Here is a 23,852-nt window from a genome sequence, read left to right on the forward strand (position 1 = left end):
CTATGTTCTTGGCATCAAAAAAGCATATTAGCATTGTTTTGATGTTTGACTTAACTCGATGACATTTTTTTGGACTGGGTGATGATAACACCTTCCATTGGCTTGACTGTTGTTTTCTTTCTTTGGTTGTAACCATGTCTTACCACCAGTAATGACCTTCAACAGAACATCTGGAACAGTTTCAAGCTGTTGTTTCAAAGCACAACATGTTTCAATTCGAAATCCCTTTTGATTGTCATTCAGAACCCGATGAACAAACTTGCCAGCAACACTTTTCATTCCCATATCTTCTATTAAAATTCACTGACGAAGCCCCAAGATAACTCACTAACGTCTGATAGTTGATCAATTGTCTGTCGATGGTCTGCGAGTGCAAGCACTCGAATTTTTTCGTCGATTCGGGCAGTTGATGGATGTCCAGAACGAGGTTTGTCATCAATCGACATGTCACCATTTCTTAAATCGAGCCAACCATTCGTACACTTGAGTTTTTCCCATAATGTCATATCGGTAAGCTGTTTTCAACATTAAAACAGTTTCAGCAGCGTTTTTATCGAGAAGAAAACAAAATTAATTTCACAGCTGCTCATTGTCACTTAAATTTCCAGTTATATATATAAAAGAAAAAAAAGGGAATAAAATAGCGCTAGCAAAAACAATCACTGCAGATGAACAGAACAAGCCAAGCTGATGACACAGACGGCAATGAACTGACAATGAGTTGCGCTATACATGTATACATGGCTTGTGGCAGAAATGCATGGTGCACGAGTTCTGCCCACAGCAATGTTATTCCAGGTTTTTAAAAAAAAAAAAAAAAAAAAAAAAAAAAAAAAAAAAAAAAAAAAAAAAAGAGAAAACTCATCATATGTGTGCTACTGCGCTAACCAATCATTTTTGAGTTTGTTTACATCAGGTTTATTCTTACGACAAACAAATCATAATTACGCTGGAAATTCTGCTGCAGAGTGAAAATGCTTTTAGGACAGTAACAGTTAAGTACAATGATAAAGTGGCTCAGACAATGTACCGGCAACGATGGCATCCAAAAAGGGCAGTCCCTGGAGCTCCTCGTAGGCAGGCGGGTCCTGCACCCCGGCCTTCTCCAGCTCCAGGAAGGCCTGCTGCTGGATGTCCGGGGCGTGGGCCAGCTCCAGCAGGCACAGGCAGACGGCACTGGCCGTCGTCTCGAGGCCCGCCGCGAAGAACGCCACCGCCTGCGCCGCCACCACCGCCTCCGTCAGCTCTGCGGGCCGACGCAGTGGGGTAAAGTGAGAGTGAGCAAGAAGCTGTATACTTGCACACATAGTAGTCTCAACAAAAATAGCTACTACTATACAAGTCCCTTTACGAACCTCGAGCACTTGTAAAGGGGAGTGAGTACATAATATTTTAAATAGGAACCCATGAGCAGAAACATACCATTTCCATTCTATGATGGTTTCAATTCGCACGAGTAATGCACATATCTGATGAAGGAAAGAGAAAACTCTCAAAGCTGCTTGTCCTGGTATGCAATATAGGGTAGACAAGATGGTGTGTACTGTATCAGACGATTACCTGATGTCACTTAACATCTGCACTGCTGCGAGACCTATTTCGTACCTGTGAGTTTCCGGTACAGTAAATGTGGTTCGTTACACATTTTTGAAACATGCAGACATGCTACTCGCTTACAATGTAGCTCAAGCTAACAGAAGAGTAGCTAGTCGGCCGTATCATGAATGTTTTCTGCAATGTAACATGTCATAGCACAAAAGTTTTGCTAAAGTTATGCAGTGGCTCCAAGAAACAGGTACATTCAACATGAGGAGACAAGACTGTGGTGCTCCAAGGCAACACCGCACACACTAGGTACAATGTCTGCAACAATGTCGACGGTCAACACATCAAGCTGCTGATGTAGTACAAAGGGCATTCAAAAAGTTTTGCACATTCGTCTCTATTTTTTTTATTTTTTGCAGGAGGAGAATGAAATTTTTTGTGAAGGTACTTGGAACATTTAGCTATAAATTGGTATACAAAAGTATTTTCTTTTATTTACATGTGAGCCATAATGGACCGTGAAGTAGGTGTCAGGTTGCGACAACAGTCGGCGACGGAGTTCCTCTTCGAGACCGGCGATGACTCTGCCACATTGGTTCACAGGAAGTTGCTCCCTGTTTGTGGGGAGGACACAGTGGATCACAGCAGTATCCAGCAGTGGTTCAGAGGTTTAAAGAAGGTGATTTCTCTCTACTGGACAATCCACGATATGGTAGACCATTGACAGCAGTGAGTGATGTGAATAAGGAGACCACTGATCAAATCATCGAAAATGACAGATGTGTGATGACACGACAGCTTGCTGAAATGACTCGTTTGTCATTGGGTAGTGTGGTACCACTGGTACAGTCACTAGGGTACACAAAAATCTGTGCACAATGGATGCCTAAATTACTGAGAAGAGAAATGAAAACAATGTGTGTGAGGGTCTCATGAAGACCTTTACTGAAGAGTGGATACAGTGTTTTGATATTGTCATTGCCCAGGATGAAACATGGGTGTTTTTGTCCGAACCTGAGAGCAAAACCCAATCCGTGTAGTGGCGTCATCCGAGTTCCCCTCGGAAGAAGAAACCGAGAATTTCACAAACAGCAGGCTGAAAGGTGATGGTCTCCTTCTTCTGGGATCAGTGTGGTGTCATTTTCATGGACTTTTTGGAACCTGGCTCCACAATTAACCAGGACCATTACTGTTTGTCATTGAACAAGCTGTGACGTACCATCAAGACCTACAGACCACAGCTTCAAGGTCAGCTCATCAGACGTCGCCATGACAATGCCAAACACCATACAGCTCTTATGACGCGCAAGAAAATCAGGAAAATGGGTTGGAAAATTGTTCCCCATCCTCCCTACAGTCCAGACTTGGTTCCATCTGATTTTTACATCTTTGGTCGCCTGAAGGCCCACCTGCACGCTAAAACATTTGATAGTGAGAAAGACCTTATTTCCTGTGTCAGGCGATGGTGTAAAAGTCAATCCCACAATTTTACCAAAGTGAATTTACATCATGGAAAGAAAGTTGGGCCAGATGCGTCACAGCTGACGGAGGCTACACTGAGTAGGCTCAATGTAGAGTTAAACATTCCAAGTATGAAACTTCCTGGCAGATTAAAACTGTGTGCCAGACCGAGACTCGAACTTCTGTAAAGTTTGGAAGGTAGGAGACGAGGTACTGGCAGAAGTAAAGCTGTGAGGATGGGGCGTGAGTCATGCATGGGTAGCTCAGGTGCCAGAGCACTTGCCCGCGAAAGGCAAAGGTCCCGAGTTCGAGTCTCGGTCCGGCACACAGTTTTAATCTGCCTCCTGCAAAAAATAAAGAAATTGGAGATTACTGTGCAAAACTTTTTGAATGCTCTTTGTGCATCAGTACTGTTCTGTACAGTATCCTGGGTTCTTTTTTGTTTTGGAAAAATGTAAACACATAATGCTTAAGTGTTAAAACAAACAAATGTGCTGTCCACAGCTCACGGTCTAGTGGCTAGCGTTGCTACCTCTGGATCACGGGGTCCGGGGTTCGACTCCCAGCCGCATTGGGGATTTTCTCTGCTCGGGTCTTGGTGTTTGTGTTGTCCTCATCATTTCATCATCATCCTCATCATTCGTGACTGTGGTTAGACTGGACTGTGAAAAAAATTGGACTGCAAAAAAATTGGGGACTTTGTACGGGCACTGATGACAGTGCAGTTGTGCACCCCACAAACCAAATCTCATCACAAAAAAATGTGCTTAGATGATAAATGGATGTTTCATTATGTTTCCTTTCGAACTATTGCCAAATAACTGTACTGCAGCATGGCTAATTCAATTCCTCAAGCAGAAGTGGATGAGTTAAACATCTGAACTGAAACTGTTGTAGAATGGAAATAGTACGTTTTTCAGGCATCAGTTCCTAATCAAAATATTATGCACTCACTCCCCTCTACAAGTCCTAGAAATCAGTAACTACAATTTACGAACATCCTATATTTGTATCAGTACTGAGCAAATCAAATGGTGGGTATTTCAGTTTAAACTGTCACTAGGTCCACCAGGTTCTAATGGAATATATGATACTTTATTTTAGTGAAGAAGCTTATACAAGTTGATTTTTTTATTTTCTTTCCCAAATTTTGGCGCTGGCATACAGTTTTTAGTGGATAATGATTTTGCTTCATCTTACAATTAGGTTTTGCATTTTGCAAAGTTAATAATGTCATGTATGATTGACACTATTGCACTCTGGGGGAAATCTAGATTGACATGAAAATAGAAGTAACAAATTTCAAAATGTGAAGCTCACTTTAGTGGAGCAATTATTTGTATTATCAGTGGAGTCTAAATGTGGTTTTTAAGTGAGCATGAGCTTATATATTCGGTGCACTATTTTATTTAATGATTCTTTTACTTTTGACATGTGAATATACTACCCCATGCATGTCCTTGGAATGGCTGTTCATTATATGACACAAATTATTGTACATATGGACAAGATTTTTCAAGTGTAGTGCATTAGACCCGAAGACGGCAACATAGTTTGTCGAAACTGGTTATCTGAATAAATGCTCTACTAAAGAGACTGTGGCATTTTGAAGTTTGTTTCTTCCATATTCAACATAATAATGTCAGTTAAAAATATACATGTATTGCACACTTAAATGCATATGTAACCTAAATTATGAAATTTTACAAAAGGGTTGTTTTATTTTAATCAAAATTAAAACTGATTATGAATTTAGTTCCATTTTAAGTACAGTAGCGTTTGCTCTAGGTGTTCATGGTGAAACACTTTCAATGTCTATCAGTATATTTATAGATCCCCTAGCAGAGGGCAGAACTATCTCAGATTCGTTTACTGCACATATTCCTGCCACAGAGATGAACGAGTTGTTGAAAAAAAATTTCTATTTCACCATAACAATCCGTCAGCCCCCACACCTGTTGTTACCACAGCATATTATCGCAGTTTTGTACCACAAAGCGGTGCGTCACCCCACCTGTTCTCAATTCTGCTCTGAGTGACTTCTCTCCTCACTGCAAACCTTAAAAATTCGTTATGTGGGAAGAAATTCACATCCAGTGAAGATGTCGAGGCACAAACAAACTCTTAGTTCACAGAACTCAGAAAATCGTATTTTTTTTCTATTACTGGAAAGGTTGCTTTTTTTCTTTTTATTTTCCCATCGGTCTTGTGACTGGTTTGGTGCACCCCATGACAAATTCCTCTCCCGTGCCAACATTTCCATCTCAGCAGCAGCAACCCACCTCTTCAAATATTTGCTGGATGTATGACAACCTCTGTCTTCCTCTACGGTTCTTACCATCTACAGCTCCCTCTAGCACTATGGAAGATTTTATTGGACATCTTAACAGATGTTCTACCACCCTCTCCCTTCTTCTTGTCAGTGTTTTCCATACATTTCTTTCCTTATCGATTCCGTAAAGATCCTCATCATTCCTTATCTTATCAGACCAACTAATTTTCAACATTCTTCTGTAGCACCACATCTCAAATGCTTCAGTCCTTTTCTGCTCTGGTTTCCGCACAGTCCGTCTCTCACTTTCATACAATGCTGCAGTCCAAACATGTTGTCCTCGATGGTGAGTGTTCATCGGAGGTGAGGGTATCATCTGGAGTGCCCCAGGGAAGTGTGGTAGGTCTGCTGCAGTCTTCTATCTACATAAATGATATTTTGGATAGGGTGGATAGCAATGTGCGGCTGTTTGATGATGATGCTGTGGTGTACGGGAAGGTGTTGTCGTTGAGTGACTGTAGGAGGATACAAGATGACATGGACAGGATTTGTGATTGGTGTAAACAATGGCAGTTAACTCTAAATATAGATAAATGTAAATTAATGCAGGTGAATAGGAAAAAGAATCCTGTAATGTTTGAATACTCCATTAGTAGTGTAGCGCTTGACGCAGTCACGTCGATTAAATATTTGGACGTAACATTGCAGAGCGATATGAAGTGGGACAAGCATGTAATGGCAGTTGTGGGGAAGGCGGATAGTCGTCTTCGGTTCATTGGTAGAATTTTGGGAAGATCTGGTTCATCTGTAAAAGAGACCGCTTATAAAACACTGATATGACCTATTCTTGAGTACTGCTCGAGCGTTTGGGATCCCTATCAGGTCGGATTGAGGGAGGACATTTCAGGGCGGGCTGCCAGATTTGTTACTGGTAGGTTTGATCATCACTCGAGTGTTACGGAAATGCTCCAGGAACTCGGGTGGGAGTCTCTGGAGGAAAGGAGGCGTTCTTTTTGTGAATCACTACTGAGGAAATTTAGAGAACCAGCATTTGAGGCGGACTGCAGTACAATTTTACTGTCGCCAACTTACATTTCACGGAAAGACCACAAAGACAAGATAAGAGAGATTAGGGCTCGTACAGAGGCATATAGGCAGTCATTTTTCCCTCGTTCTGTTTGGGAGTGGAACAGGGAGAGAAGATGCTAGTTGTGGTACGAGGTACCCTCCCCCACGCACTGTATGGTGGATTGCGGAGTATGTATGTAGATGTAGATGAATCACACACATCTCATACTCAAAGTAAGACCTATGTTTGATACTAGTAGACTTCTCTTGGCCAGGAATGCTCTTTTTGCCAATGCTAGTCTGCTTTTTATGTCCTCCTTGTTCAGTCCGTCACAGATTATTTTGCAGCCCAGGTAGCAGAATTCCTTAAATTCATGTTCTTCATTATCTCAATTCTGATGTAAAGTTTCTCACTGTTCTCATTTCTGCTACCTCTCATTACTTTCATATTTCTTCAATTTACTCTCAATCCATATTCTGTGCTCATTAGACTTTTTTATTCCATTCAACACATCCTGTGTAATTCTTCTTCACTTTCACCAAAGATAGCAATGCCATCAGCAAATCTTATCATTAATATCCTTTTACCCTGAATTTTAATACACTCTTGAATCTTTCTTTTATTTCCCTCATTGTTCTTTGATGTATAGATTGAACAATAAAGATGAAGGACTACATCCCTGACTAACATTCTTTTTGATCCGAGTGCTTCTTTCTTGGTCTTATACTGTCATTGTTCCCTGTTGGGTCATCTACGTACAGTATACTACAAGTCTTTCTCTATAGCTTATTCCTACTTTTCTTAGGATTCCGAATATCTTGCACCATTTCACACTGTTGAACACATTTTCCAGGTTGTCAAATCCTGTGAATGTGTCTTGCTTTTTCTTCAATCTCGGTTCTATTATCAAGTATAACATCAGAACAGCCTCTCTGGTACCTTTCGTTACCTTTCCTACAGCCAAACTGATTGTCATCTAACAGATCCTCAATTTTCTCTAGTCTTCTGCATATTATTCTCGTTAGCATCTCAGATGCGTGAGCTGTTAAGCTGACAGCACGATAATTCTCACACTTGTCAGCTCTTGCTATCTTTGAAATTGTTTGGATGATGTTTTTTTCCGAATGTCTATTGGTGCATCACTGGTGTCATACATTCTACACTCCAGGGCAAACAGTTTATGTTATAAATTATGATGAGAAATAAAGGTGAATTTTTTTGAGAATAATGCTATTTTGTTTAACCCTTTCACTACCACTGAGACGTACGTGTCCTGCAACACATTATCAGAGACCCAGTGGGAATTTGCTGCATGTTATTGTTATGTATCAATGTCCCATTGGCAAAGGGAAGCCTGCTGGCAATCTGCAAAATTCTTACAATTACAAGTTGCACCCACACACTGAGGTGAGGAAAGTCATGGGATGCACATATACAGATGGCGGAAGTATTGCATACACAAGGTGTAAAAGGACAGTGTATTGGTGGAGCTGTCATTTGTAAGCAGGTGATTCGTACGAAAATGTTTCCGACACGATTACGGCCGTGCGATAGGAATCGGCAGACTCGGAACGCGGAATGGTAGTTGCAGCTAGATGCGTGGGACATTTCATTCCAGAAGTTGTTAGAGAATGCACTATTCGGAGGTCCTCCGTGTCAAGAGTGTGCTGAGAATACCAGATTTCAGGCATTACCTCTCACCACGTACAATGTAGTGGCCGACGGCCTCGGTTAATAACCGAGAGCAGCAGCATTTCTGTAGAGTTGTCAGCACTAGCAGATAAGCAACACTGCGTGAAATAACTGCAGAAATCTACACAGATCATACAGGGTGTTTCAAAAATGACCGGTATATTTGAAACGGCAATAAAAACTAAACGAGCAGCGAGAGAAATACACCGTTTGTTGCAATATGCTTGGGACAACAGTACATTTTCAGGCGGACAAACTTTCGAAATTACAGTAGTTACAATTTTCAACAACAGATGGCGCTGCAAGTGATGTGAAAGATATAGAAGACAACGCAGTCTGTGGGTGCGCCATTCTGTACGTCGTCTTTCTGCTGTAAGCGTGTGCTGTTCACAAAGTGCAAGTGTGCTGTAGACAACATGGTTTATCCCTTAGAACAGAGGATTTTTCTGGTGTTGGAATTCCACCGCCTAGAACACAGTGTTGTTGCAACAAGACGAAGTTTTCAACGGAGGTTTAATGTAACCAAAGGACCGAAAAGCGATACAATAAAGGATCTGTTTGAAAAATTTCAACGGACTGGGAACGTGACGGATGAACGTGCTGGGAAGGTAGGGCGACCGCGTACGGCAACCACAGAGGGCAACGCGCAGCTAGTGCAGCAGGTGATCCGACAGCGGCCTCGGGTTTCCGTTCGCCGTGTTGCAGCTGCGGTCCAAATGACGCCAACGTCCACGTATCGTCTCGTGCGCCAGAGTTTACACCTCTATCCGTACAAAATTCAAACGCGGCAACCCCTCGGCGCCGCTACCATTGCTGCACGAGAGACATTCGCTAACGATATAGTGCACAGGATTGATGACGGCGATATGCATGTGGGCAGCATTTGGTTTACTGACGAAGCTTATTTTTACCTGGACGGCTTCGTCAATAAACAGAACTGGCGCATATGGGGAACTGAAAAGCCCCATGTTGCAGTCCCATCGTCCCTGCATCCTCAAAAAGTACTGGTCTGGGCCGCCATTTCTTCCAAAGGAATCATTGGCCCATTTTTCAGATCCGAAACGATTACCACATCACGCTATCTGGACATTCTTCGTGAATTTGTGGCGGTACAAACTGCCTTAGACGACACTGGGAACACCTCGTGGTTTATGCAAGATGGTGCCCGGCCACATCGCACGGCCGACGTCTTTAATTTCCTGAATGAATATTTCGATGATCGTGTGATTGCTTTGGGCTATCCGAAACATACAGGAGGCGGCGTGGATTGGCCTCCCTATTCGCCAGATATGAACCCCCGTGACTTCTTTCTGTGGGGACACTTGAAAGACCAGGTGTACCGCCAGAATCCAGAAACAATTGAACAGCTGAAGCAGTACATCTCATCTGCATGTGAAGCCATTCCGCCAGACACGTTGTCAAAGGTTTCGGGTAATTTCATTCAGAGACTACGCCATATTATTGCTACGCATGGTGGATATGTGGAAAATATCGTACTATAGAGTTTCCCAGACCGCAGCGCCATCTGTTGTTGAAAATTGTAACTACTGTAATTTCGAAAGTTTGTCTGCCTGAAAATGTACTGTTGTCCCAAGCAAATTGCAACAAACGGTGTATTTCTATCGCTGCACGTTTAGTTTTTATTGCCGTTTCAAATATACCAGTCATTTTTGAAACACCCTGTATGACTAATGTACCCATTAGGAAATTTGGCATTAATAGGCTATGGCAACGAACAACCAAAGTGAGTGCCTTTGCTAACAGCACGGCATCGCCTGCAGCACCTCTCCTGGGCTCCTGACCGTATCGGCTGGACCCTAAGTGACTGGAAAACTGAACTGGTTATGTAAGTCGTGATTTTAGCTCATAAGAGTTGATGGTAGGATTCAAGTGTGGCACGGACCACAAGAGGCCGTGGATCCAAGTTGTCAACAAGTCACCGTGCAGGCTGGTGGTGGTTCCACAATGATGTGGGCTGTGTTTACACTGAATGGCCTGTGTCTTATGGTCCAAACTTAACCGATCATTGACTGGAAATTGTTATGTTTGGCCACTTGGAGAACATTTGCAGCCATTCGTGGACTTCATGTTCCCAAACAATGGTGCAATTTTGTGGAGTTCACATTTGGTTTGAAGGACATTCTACACAACTTGAGTGAATAATTTGGTCACCCACTGAACATTTATGAGATATAATGTAGAGGTCAGAATGTGCAGAAAATCCTGCAATGGTCTTTCACAATTATGGATGACTTTAATGGCAGCACGGGTCAGTATTTCTGCAGGGGACTTACAATGACTTGTCGAGTCCGTGCCAAGTCAGGTTGCTGCACTAAAATGTCGTGTCATTAGGGTCTCCTGTCGGGTAGACTGATCGCCGGGTGCAAGTCTTTCGATTTGACCCCACATCGGCGACTCGGGTGTCGGTGGGGATGAAATGATGACGATTAGGACAACACGACACCCAGTCCCCGAGCAGAGAAAATGTCCGACCCAGCCGGGAATCGAACCCCTCTCCTCAGGATTGACATTCTGTCGCACTGACCACTCGGCTACCGGGGGTGGACAGTTTCTGCACTATGCCAGGCAAAAGGAAGTCCGACACAATATTAGAAGGTACTCCACGATTTTTTTCACCTCAGTGTAGGTCGTGGTGTGTTGAAGTTTCATTGTTAACCATTTGCTCCGTATTGTCACATTGAATTAGCTCAGGCCTGCAGACAGGCAATTCAGTGAACAGGTTTGCAAAGCAGGCTACTGTCGCAACATCTCAGACAATTTATCTGTATTGTATTGTATTGTATGTTATCCGGGGGCCTAGAAACAGCGGAGAGGCTCCGTCCCCACCGCAGCCACAGTGGTCCACAACTCCACGACGGCTACCGCAGTCCGCTTCACACCTCCACCGCCCCACACCGAACCCAGGGTTATTGTGCAATTCGGCCCCCAGTGGAACCCACAGGGAACGTCGCACACCAGACGAGTGTAACCCCTATGTTTGCAAGGTAGAGTAACGGTGGTGTACGCGTACGTGGAGAACTTGTTTGCGCAGCAATTGCCGACACAGTGTAGCTGAGGCGGAATAAGGGGAACCGGCCCGCATTCACCGTGGCAGATGGAAAACCACCTAAAAACCGTCCACAGACTGGCCGGCTCACCGGACCTCGACACAAGCCTGCCGGGTGGTTTCGTGCTGGGGACCAGGTGCTCCTTCCCACTCTGGAAAGCCGTGCATTAGACCGCATGGCCAATTTATCTGAGTCACAAAACTGCATGCCATATTGACATTTCCAGCATTACAAATGGTGCTGACATTGAGCAGCTGCAATGTGAGCTCAAATCTGGAGAGATACTCTGTTTTTGTATATCTTTTGGTGTTTGCACAGTTATCTTCTGAGACCCTGGAGATATTTCTGAGTAACCCTGTAGGTGCTACCCATACCCACAATGAGCAATATTTTTTCGTATTTTTGCATGTGACTAAGACTTTAATTAAGAAAACTCCAAAACATATACATAATGAAAGTATTAAAAAGTGACGGATTTATCAGCACACGGAGAGACGTACCGATGCCGCCCAGGGAGTTGTCGCCGTCCCTCCGCCCCTCGCTCCTCAGGTCGAGCAGCGTCTGCAGAAAGTCCTTCCGCGCCACGCCAGACTGCTCGCGCTCGTCCATCGAGAGACGCACCACCTGAAATACACACGCTACATATGTATAAGGGAAATTTATCTGTTTATCGAGTTCTGTGGAACCACGGCAGCCGCAGCTACTCGGTCCTCAAATGAGTCCGTAGACACACGGTCCAGTCACACGAAGGTCATCATAGCCTACATTATATGTCAACATGCAACAATCAGTCAAAGACAGCAGACAGCAGCATTAGCAGTGGAGGGTATATTAAGCGGGTTGGAGGATGTGGAAACAGAGCAGCAGTTGTAACGTGGAAACAGAGCAATTTATCTGATGTCCAAATGGGCACGATCAGTGGTTTTCAAGACAAGGATAGAAGTATTTCAGAGATGACTAACTTTACGGGTGCAGCCAATGTTAAAGTGTGCCACGCACGGCAAAATAGCGCTCTCTAAAATTGGCACCTGTGGTGCACCGTGGACCATGGACCGTGGATGACAGGAACAAATGACGGCTTTGGGGATGTGCACTGTAATGGTACTCGAATTACGTAACCATTATGGCACCTCACCTCAACCTCTCGACACCAGCAATATTCTACTGTGTTTCTGGAAAATACGAGGGCAGTTCAGAAAGTAACCGATTGGTCACAGTGCGGGTTGTGGGGGGAGTAGCGACGCCATCTGTGCGTTCACGCACTCAACAGGTCAGTCGGCATCAAGCCGTGGTCGAGTGAACGTCGTACCTGCGCTAGTTTAGTTTTTGTGGCAGTTTGAAATGTGTGCGGCAATAGAAAACCCCGCCAAATGTGAAGTGCGTGCTGTCATAAGGTTTTTTACAGCCTAAGGATATTCTGCAGCAGCTATTCATCGTGAGCTTTGTGCCGTGTACGGACCAAGAGTTATGAGTGAAGGAGTTGTCCGTGAATGGGTACGTTTATTTAAAAGTGGACGAGAAAACGTTCATGATGAAGAGAGGAGTGGTAGACCATCATTGGTGACTGACGAACTCGTTCAGACAGTTGACGCAAAAGTTCGTGAAAATCGACGTTTCTCAATGTCGGAGTTGTCTACTGGTTTTCCACAGATTTCTAAGACTCTCTTGTACGAGATAGTGACAGCAAGATTGGGTTACCGTAAGTTCTGTGCACGATGGGTGCCCAAAATTCTTACCGACCACCACAAAACTCAAAGAATGGCCTCTGCATTAGACTTTCTGTCACGTTATGAGGACGAAGGAGAACCGTTGTTAAACAGAATCGTGACCGGTGACGAAACCTGGATTAAGTACGTGAACCCTGAGACATAAGAACAATCAAAGATGTGGCCACATTCAAATTCGCCTACCAAACCAAGAAAAGCCTCGCAAGATTTTTCTGCCAGAAAACTGATGGCAACGGTGTTTTGGGATGCCAAAGGGGTGTTGTTGGTTGAATTCATGGAACGTGGTACGACCATTAATCAAGACGTGTACTGTGAAACAATAAAAAAGTTACGACGGGCTATACAGAACAAACGCCGTGGTATGCTGACTTCCGGTATCGTTTTTTTGCACGATAACGCCCGTCCTCACTCTGCTCGCAGAACAACGGCCCTTCTTGAGTCCTTCAAGTGGGACGTTATCAACCATCCACCTTACAGCCCAGACCTGGCGCCAAGTGATTATCACCTCTTCATGCATTTGAAGAAATGGCTCGGGTCACAGCGGTTTGATGACGACGAAGAGCTCAAAGATGCGGTCACAGGCTGGCTCCAGGCACAAACGGGTGATTTTTATGCAGAAGGAATTTCAAAGCTTGTGGAGAGATACGATAAGTGCCTCAATCGCTATGGAGACTATGTAGAAAAATAGTGCAAAGATGTAGTTGTAAGATGTATATATTAAAATATTTTTATTTAACTTGGTGTATTTTTTTAAATCAACCGGAGGTTACTTTCTGAACGGCCCTCGTAGTTAACATATTTCTGTGACAACATTCAGATTTGATTTCATTAATGTAGAGGTACTCCGATACATCGGTATGTATATATTGCAATGATATTATTCTTATGTGTATTCTTTCTTTTGTCACTATGATCATTGACGTACTTGTAACTCTGATTTTTGGGCGCGTGAGCGGTTATTAGAGAGTCAAGCTTTGGTCGTCATGTTAAAAAAGATACTAATTGCAGTCAGTTTATGAAATGTGAACTTTAACAGTGAGGAAGATATTTTTAAGTATGTTTTATATTGTGAAGTGATGTTTTGGAACAAGTTACGTGATAAAAAAGAAGTGTAACTTAAATTTGGAGTGCTGATTACTTTTTTACATCACCATTGTCCTAATTTGCAAAAGTTTAATCTTCAAGAATGGTTTATGGAACACACCTGTAAAACTTTTGAATATCGCAGAATAACACCTAGGCCTCTTTGCATCCGAGCTTGGGATCATCACTACCTAGATTTTCGACAATTGAGCCACGAGTTCACAATGAGACCAGCGTGGGAAACACGAAAAGATGAGTGCCTAGTTTATCCATTATTTCGAGAAACGACTTTATTAACTGTGCTCTTATGACACCTGCCACATAACATAACTTTGTTGTTGCCTTAAAATGCAATACTTATCAGCGTGAGCAACATTACAATCATAATTAATTTTTGACCTTTGTTGTGGTAGGGTTGTTAGAGCACCTACCAACAGAGATGCAATTATTGAGGAACTGATTGCAAAGTTGAATCAAGGCAAAACCAACAGTGTGTTCTCGAAAACCATTTACCAAACGTTGTTTTGTACGGGTCTCCACAGTAGGCACTCGCTTCGTGCACCCGTGCCGACTGTTGTTCATCAGCAACGAAGGCTGGAATTCGCTTGCCAATATCGCAACTACATATCCACTGAGTGGTGACAAGTGACCTTTTCAGATGAATCATGTTATGACTGTCAGTGTCTGTGGCACAAAAGGTCTGAAAGCAGACACTGTGCAACAACAGAAGGAGTGTTAGCGAGTTGTGAATGCTTTTGTGGCATTCCCTAGGTGATCTTGTTATTTTGGGAGGCACAATGAATCAAAACAATTATTCAACTATTCTTGAGCCAATGACCACACCCAAATGCAGTTTGTTTTTCCTCGGGCTGACAGTATCCACCAGCAGGACAGTGCAACACATCGTACAGCTAGCAGTGTATGTGTGTGGATCAGAGATCACCAGGATGAGTTTAGCTTACTCTGCTGGCCATCGAACTCTGCAGGTTTAAACCCAGTTGAGAATCTGTGGGACAACCTACACTACTGGCCATTAAAATTGCTACACCAAGAAGACATGCAGATGATAAACGGGTATTCATTGGGCAAATATATTATACTAGAATTGACATGTGATTACATTTTCACACAGTTTGGGTGCATAGATCCTGAGAAATCAGTACCCAGAACAACCACCTCTGGCCGTAACAACGGCCTCGATACGCCTGGGCATTGAGTCAAACAGAGCTCGGATTGCGTGTATAGGTACAACTGCCCGTGCACCTTCGACACGATATCACACTTCATCGAGAGTAGTGACTGGCGTATTGTGACGAGCCAGTTGCTCGGCCACCATTGACCAGACGTTCTCAACTGGTGAGAGATCTGGAGAATGTGCTGGCCAGGGCAGCAGTCGAACATTTTCTGTATCCAGAAAGGCCCGTACAGGACCTGCGACATGCGGTCGTGCATTATCCTGCTGAAATGTAGGGTTTCGCAGGGATCGAATGAAGGGTAGAGCCACGGGTCGTAACACATCTGAAATGTAACGTCCACTGTTCAAAGTGCCGTCAGTGCGAACAAGAGGTGACCGAGACATGTAACCGATGGCGCCCCATACCATCACGCCGGGTGATACGCCAGTATGGTGATGACGAATACACGACACAGCCACGGTCTCTGAGCTGATAGTCCATGCTGCTGCAAACGTCGTCAAACTGTTCGTGCAGATGGTTGTTGTCTTGCAAACGTCCCCATCTGTTGACTCAGGGATCGAGACGTGGCTGCACGATTTGTTACAGCGGGTAAGATGCCTGTCATCTCGACTGCTAGTGATACAAGGCTGTTGCGATCCAGCACCCTCCTGAACCCACCGATTCCATATTCTGTTAACAGTCATTGGATCTCGACTCATGCGAGCAGTAATGTCGCGATACAATAAACCGCAATCGCGATAGGCTACAATCCGACCTTTATCAAAGTCGGAAACGTGATGGACCGAATTTTTCCTCCTTATACGAGACATCACAACAACGTTTCACCAGGTAACGCCGGTCAAATGCTGTTTGTGTATGAGAAATCGGTTGGAAACTTTCCTCATGTCAACACATTGTAGGTGTTGTCACTCGCGTCAACCTCATGTGAATGCTCTGAAAAGCTAATCATTTGCATATCACACCATCTTCTTCCTGTCGGTTAAATTTCACGTCTGTAGCACGTCATCTTTGTGGTGCAGCAATTTTAACGGTCAGTAGTCTAGATCGGGGAGTCTGTGCCGTGGATCCTCAATTGGGAAACGTAGTACAGCTGACTATGGCGCTGGAGCCCGCCCGGTTAGCTGTGCAGTCTAACGCACGTCTTTTCGGGCAGGAAGGAGCGCCTGGTCCCCAGCACGAATCCACCCCGTGGACTTGTGTCGAGGTCTGATGAGCTACCTACATCTACGTCTACATTTATACTCCGCAAGCCACCCAACGGTGTGTGGCGGAGGGCACTTTACGTGCCACTGTCATTACCTCCCTTTCCTGTTCCAGTCGCGTATGGTTCGCGGGAAGAACGACTGCCTGAAAGCCTCCGTGCGCGCTCGAATCTCTCTAAGTTTACATTCGTGATCTCCTCGGGAGGTATAAGTAGGGGGAAGCAATATATTCGATACCTCATCCAGAAACGCACCCTCTCGAAACCTGGCGAGCAATCTACTCCGCGATGCAGAGCGCCTCTCTTGCAGAGTCTGCCACTTGAGTTTATTAAACATCTCCGTAACGCTATCACGGTTACCAAATAACCCTCTGACGGAACGCACCTCTCTTCTTTGGATCTTCTCTATCTCCTCCGTCAGACCGATCTGGTACGGATCCCACACTGATGAGCAATACTCAAGTATAGGTCGAACGAGTGTTTTGTAAGCCACCTCCTTTGTTGATGGACTACATTTTCTAAGCACTCTCCCAATGAATCTCAACCTGGTAACCGCCTTACCAACAATTAATTTTATATGATCATTCCACTTAAAATCGTTCCGCACGCATACTCCCAGATATTTTACAGAAGTAACTGCTACCAGTGTTTGTTCCGCTATCATATAATCATACAATAAAGGATCCTTCTTTCTATGTATTCGCAATACATTACATTTGGCCAGTTTGTGGGTGGTTTCTAGGCAGTTTACCATCTGCCACGGCGAACACGGGCCGGTTCCCCTTATTCCACCTCAGCTTTTGACAGGTAGTTACATTGATGGGTCTGGACAGTGTAGTTTGCAGACAACTGACAAGATCTTCAGATAAAAACAAACTGAACGAAACTGTTCAGATAACTGTATGCATTTGCATGCCACTCGTGAGATTTGAAGCTACAGATGACCCTGGATCAAATCCACTGGGAGGATTAATAACAGGAGCCAGTGTGTTGCCCAGCCTGGATGTGGTTTATGGGTGGTTTCCCACATCCGACTAGGTGAAGACTGGGTTGGTATTCACGTCCCACCTCAGCTACACAATGTTCTCACACTTTCACACTGGATAACACCTGACGCAGAGAGTCTGGGATACACAAATTCCGTCTTAGGGGATGGGGTGATGCGGTGGGCGAGGGATAGTGACAGGAAGTTGATGCAGCCACTCTCTACCATTAACATTTCCAAATACAGAACAACATGCCAGGAAAAAGAAGAACAAGAAGAAGACAAAAAGGAACTACACAAATAATGAAACATGGAAAAAAATTATGAGAGTAAGGAAAATAAGTAACATATTAGAGAGGAAAGTTCTCAACTAGGATGTGGAATTCTTGTACAGAGCAGAAGGAGTGTACCGCAATGAAACTTGGAATTGAAAACTTAAGGTTTATCACTCAACGTCTTATGTTCTGCTGAATACTGCACACGTTTCTGTACAGTGCTTAATGAAGTGTGATCCGAAAGCATATCACTGTTCTGTCCGGCGGCCACTAAATAAATGTTGCAGTTTCTTCTGAATGACGTAATACTGACAACAACAAATTGCACGACTGGGTATATATACAGGGATGGCAGAGTCACAGTTCCAACGCACCTGAACAATGATCTACACGAAGATCACGAACTGACATTGCAGATCAGTCTGACTGCCCTTTTCTTGCCACAAAAAATTCTTGGTGAGCACAAAGAGTTAGCACATAGTGTGATAAAGAGTTTTGTAAATGAAAATATGTGCTAAATTCTAGCATTATCAGAAGGGTCTTAGGAAAACTACTTCAAACAAGCGTACGTGCCCATGTTTACACAGATAGCTTTTCTGGAAACAAGTAAGCAGACAAAAGGCTTTATAGAAAGATGGGAGTCTGGCATCTGCGGTGTTTAGACTGCAATAGCTCCTTTAGCCAACCTTCCCCTTTGGTTTTATACATTTATTGGATACTTTATACACTCATGCTCATAAATTAAGGATAATTGCAGAATGTGGTGCCACACAACGTGGCACTACACAAAACTGGCGCTAATAGCATAGGGAGCATAGGGAACACACACGACACAGATCTGTAAGTCCACGGTATTGGCAATGAGTTGAGAAAACCGTCCCAAAACGTGTGTTACATAACGCCATTGATTCCTGCGCATGCATCCCGACATCAGTATGGGATATGATCACCATGCACACGTACACAGGTTGGCATACTCTGGATCAGGTGGTCGAGCAGCTGCTGGGGTATAGCCTCCCATTCTTCCACCAGTGCCTGTCGGAGCTCCTGAAGTGTCGTAGGGGTTTGAAGACGTGCAGCGATACGTCGACCGAGAGCATCCCAGACGTGCTCGATGGGGTTTAGGTCTGGAGAACAGGCAGGCCACTCCATTCGCCTGATATCTTCTGTTTCAAGGTACTCCTCCATGACGGCAGCTCGGTGGGGCTGTGCATTCTCATCCATCAGGAGGAAGGTGGGACCCACTGCACCCCTGAAAAGGCGGACATACTGGTGCAAATGGACGTCCCGATACACCTGACCTGTTACAGTTCCTCTCTCAAAGCCCTGCAAGGGTGTACGTGCACCAATCATAATCCCACTCCACACCATCAAACCACGACCTCTATACAGGTCCCTTTCAAGGACATTAAGGGGTTGGTATCTGGTTCCTGGTTCACGCCAGATGAAAACTTGGTGAGAATCACTGTTCAGACTATACCTGGACTCGTCCGTGAACATAACCTGGGACCACTGTTCCAATGACCATGTACTGTGTTCTTGACACCAGGTTTTACGGGCTCTCCTGTGACCAGGGGTCGGTGGAATGCACCTTGCAGGTCTCCGGGCGAATAAACCGTGTCTGTTCAGTCGTCTGTAGACTGTGTGTCTGGAGACAACTGTTCCAGTGGCTGCGGTAAGGTCCCGAGCGAGGCTACCTGCAGTACTCTGTGGCCCTCTGCGGGCACTGATGGTGAGATATCGGTCTTCGTGTGGTGTTGTACACTGTGAACGTCCAGTACTGTAGCACCTGGACATGTTTCCTGTCTGCTGGAATCGTTTCCATAATCTTGAGATCACACTTTGTGGCACACAGAGGGCCCGTGCTGTGTTTGACCAGCCTCCAGTCACCCTAGTATTCTACCCCTCATAACGTCATCAATATGTGTTCTCTGAGCCATTTTCAACACACAGTCACCATTAGCACGTCTGAAAACGTCTGCACACTTACTCGCTGCACCGTACTCTGACATGCACCAACACACCTCTGCGAATGTGGACTGCTGCCAGCGCCACCATGCAATGACCACAGGTCAATCACCACACGGCCATACCCAGAGGTGATTTAAACCCGCAAACTGCCCAACAGAGCGTTGTTTCACCATGTACCAGCATTATCATTAGTTTATGAGCATGAGTGTAGAAAAGTTTCAATACTGACCTTATTAAAGTGTTATAGTATCATACTCTTTATTTAGAGAGCTTCCAAATGTTGTTAGGAAGCGTATAACTACATTTAAAACAACCATAGTTTCTTCAGTATTTCAGCTGATACAACAGCTAAGAGTATTAGACATACAATCAAATTGTGTGCCCCTCTGTTACTATCATTCGCTGAAGAGCTCGTTTCAGTATCAGTATCATAAACTGAGCATAAATAAAAAAGAGGTGTTATGTCTTACGTGACTACCTGCAAACTATCTGATCGTATCCAGAGACGCTCACTTAATTCAGAATTGAGCACTACATATCGCAAGGGGCTGACCTAGCGTTATAAAGGAGGCGGATCGTATTGCGCTGGGTAGAGAAGCAATTAACAAATGAATGGGTCGGTCAGAAGGGCTCAGTTACTTCCAGCATGGACTGGTCATTGGATGTCATCTGAGTAACAAATACAGGGTGTTTATAAATGGATATCGGGGTTTTAATGCTTTATAATATTTATTACATTAAATTTACAGTTATAAATGATATGTCAAATGAAAGAGCAACTCAAACAGTTGTGTTTGGCACCATTGCGCATGCGCAGTGCACAGTGTTTCCGCCGCAATCTGCTAAACAGCGGTAGTAGCAAAGATGGTGACTAGTGAACAGAAAACGTTTTGTGTTTTGCAAAGACCGAATCTGTAGTTACTGTGCAACTTGCATTCCGGCTGAAGTTCGTCTGTGATCCTCTAAGTGATAATAACATTCGTAGATGGTATCATCAGTTTAAAGATACTGGCTGCCTTTGTAAAGGGAAGAGCACAGGACGACCAAGATTTAGTTAAGAGAATGTTGAGTGAGGGAGAGAGTCGTTCACTCGTAGCCCAAATACACTCCTGGAAATTGAAATAAGAACACCGTGAATTCATTGTCCCAGGAAGGGGAAACTTTATTGACACATTCCTGGGGTCAGATACATCACATGATCACACTGACAGAACCACAGGCACATAGACACAGGCAACAGAGCATGCACAATGTCGGCACTAGTACAGTGTATATTCACCTTTCGCAGCAATGCAGGCTGCTATTCTCCCATGGAGACGATCGTAGAGATGCTGGATGTAGTCCTGTGGAACGGCTTGCCATGCCATTTCCACCTGGCGCCACAGTTGGACCAGCGTTCGTGCTGGACGTGCAGACCGCGTGAGACGACGCTTCATCCAGTCCCAAACATGCTCAATGGGGGACAGATCCGGAGATCTTGCTGGCCAGGGTAGTTGACTTACACCTTCTAGAGCACGTTGGGTGGCACGGGATACATGCGGACGTGCATTGTCCTGTTGGAACAGCAAGTTCCCTTGCCGGTCTAGGAATGGTAGAACGATGGGTTCGATGACGGTTTGGATGTACCGTGCACTATTCAGTGTCCCCTCGACGATCACCAGTGGTGTACGGCCAGTGTAGGATATCGCTCCCCACACCATGATGCCGGGTGTTGGCCCTGTGTGCCTCGGTCGTATGCAGTCCTGATTGTGGCGCTCACCTGCACGGCGCCAAACACGCATACGACCATCATTGGCACCAAGGCAGAAGCGACTCTCATCGCTGAAGACGACACGTCTCCATTCGTCCCTCCATTCACGCCTGTCGCGACACCACTGGAGGCAGGCTGCACGATGTTGGGGCGTGAGCGGAAGACGGCCTAACGGTGTGCGGTACCGTAGCCCAGCTTCATGGAGACGGTTGCGAATGGTCCTCGCCGATACCCCAGGAGCAACAGTGTCCCTAATTTGCTGGGAAGTGGCGGTGCGGTCCCCTACGGCACTGCGTAGGATCCTACGGTCTTGGCGTGCATCCGTGCGTCGCTGCGGTCCGGTCCCAGGTCGACGGGCACGTGCACCTTCCGCCGACCACTGGCGACAACATCGATGTACTGTGGAGATCTCACGCCCCACGTGTTGAGCAATTCGGCGGTACGTCCACCCGGCCTCCCGCATGCCCACTATACGCCCTCGCTCAAAGTCCGTCAACTGCACATACGGTTCACGTCCACGCTGTCGCGGCATGCTACCAGTGTTAAAGACTGCGATGGAGCTCCGTATGCCATGGCAAACTGGCTGACACTGACAGCGGCGGTGCACAAATGCTGCGCAGCTAGCGCCATTCGACGGCCAACACCGCGGTTCCTGGTGTGTCCGCTGTGCCGTGCGTGTGATCATTGCTTGTACAGCCCTCTCGCAGTGTCCGGAGCAAGTATGGTGGGTCTGACACACCGGTGTCAATGTGTTCTTTTTTCCATTTCCAGGAGTGTAAATCAGTATGGAAGGCTAGTCGTGAATTACAAGTTCCCATGTCGACTCTCTGGAAAGTTTTAAGAAAATGCGTACAACTACGTCCTTACCATTTACAGTTATTACAGCCTCTAAAGCCGGCAGACCGTGGATTATGTGCCAACTTCGCAAACGAAATGTTATTTCGTGATGAAGATTTTCTGGATCATGTTGTCTTCAGTGATGAATCGACCTTTCACCTCAGTGGACATGTTAACACTCATCTGGGCCTCAGAAAATCCTCAAAAGGTGGTACAAATGCAATGAGATTCCCCTAAAGTGACCGTTTTTTGTGCTGTATCCTGGGGGAAAGTTTATGGCTCCTTTTTTGGTGAACCTAGTGTAACGGGCACTTCTTACCTTGATACACTAGAGCAATAGCTCTTCCCTCAGTTGGAAGAAGATGAGTTAGAGAATTTCATATATGAAGACAGTAACTGTTCTTGAAAGAACAGATTACTGTTGTTGACCGTGCAGCTTTTCCCTGGAATAAATGATGACTAACTGAAACCCTCAGCTGCCAACAGGTGTTGTTGATATACCTCGAGGTGGACAGCTGAAAATGTGTGCCCCGACCGGGAATCGAACCCGGGATCTCCTGCTTACATGGCAGACGCTCTATCCATCTGAGCCACCGAGGGCACAGATAAATAGCGCGACTGCAGGGACTTATCCCTTGCACGCTCCCCGTGAGACTCACATTCCCAACTGTCCACAATTCTGCACGGTCAACAACAGTAATCTGTTCTTTCTAGAACAGTTACTGTCTTCATATAAATAGTTAAAGGCTACCCAGCCATTGACCTTCGTCTGTGCGAATGCGCACAGGTTGCCCAAACTCTTACGGGAATTGCCAAAGCGTGCGCGAGTAATGAGTGGGTGGGCAAATGTCTATAAGGTACATTACATATGTAGAATTGTGGACAGTTGGGAATGTGTGTCTCACGGGAAGCGTGCACGGGATAAGTCCCTGCATGTCGCGCTATTCACCTGTGTCCTCAGTGGCTCAGACGGATACAGCATCTGCCATGTAAGCAGGAGATCCCGGGTTCGATTCCCGGTCGGGGCACACATTTTCAGCTATCCACATCGAGGTGTGTCAACAACACCTCTCGGCAGCTGAGGGTTTCAGTTAGTCATCATTTATTCTAGAGAACTTCACTTTCCAGCAAGACGGTGCGCCACCTCACTGGCATAGCCAAGTATGCGATTGGTTGAACTTCACTGTACCCGAGCGCTGGATAGGCCGCAAGGGGCTCAGTGACAGGGCTCACTTTGCAGGGCCTCCACGTTCACCCGACCTAATGCCATGCGATTTTTTCCTTTGGGACTCCATCGAGGATCGTGTATACGTGCCTCCGCTACCGGCAGACCTCCACGAATTATGAAACCGGATTGAAGCAGCCGTTGCTACAATCACTGAAGACACACTTATCGACATTTGGGAAGAACTCGGCTGTAGACTTGGTGTGTGCCGTGCGACAAATGGTACTGACATTGAAAATTTATAAGGTTCTTGGTAAAACTGTTTGAGTTGCTGTTTCATTTGACATACCATTTATAACTGTAAGTTTAATATAATTAATATTATATTATAAAGTGTTAAAACCCCGATATTCATTTATAAACACCCCGTACATCAGGGACAGTTCAACCTTCCTACAGTAATCCAAATCGACTGTTGTTGACCTGACTGTGAAGTGGAAAAGCAAAGGAACAGTCACAACTAAACTGACACCAGGCAAACTTCGTGTACTGGTG

General features: G+C 45.1%; 1 protein-coding gene and 1 non-coding gene across 2 annotated transcripts in view; both read right to left on the minus strand.

The window, feature by feature from the left end:
- Nucleotides 1-995: 995 nt before the first annotated feature.
- LOC124553350 (probable cytochrome P450 6a13) overlaps nucleotides 996-23,852 on the minus strand; it is a 55,649-nt gene continuing 32,792 nt past the window's right edge. Inside the window, exons 5-6 of the mRNA XM_047127224.1 lie at nucleotides 11,608-11,731; nucleotides 996-1,246 (exon numbers count right to left, since the gene is read on the minus strand). Of these exons, the coding sequence (XP_046983180.1) occupies nucleotides 996-1,246; nucleotides 11,608-11,731 (375 nt within the window). The remainder of the gene's footprint in view (nucleotides 1,247-11,607; nucleotides 11,732-23,852) is intronic.
- Trnat-ugu lies at nucleotides 22,659-22,733 on the minus strand. The gene has a single exon. It is a non-coding gene; the product is annotated as a tRNA-Thr (tRNA).

Source organism: Schistocerca americana, chromosome 11 (assembly GCF_021461395.2).
Source record: "Schistocerca americana isolate TAMUIC-IGC-003095 chromosome 11, iqSchAmer2.1, whole genome shotgun sequence".
Lineage (NCBI taxonomy): Eukaryota > Metazoa > Arthropoda > Insecta > Orthoptera > Acrididae > Schistocerca > Schistocerca americana.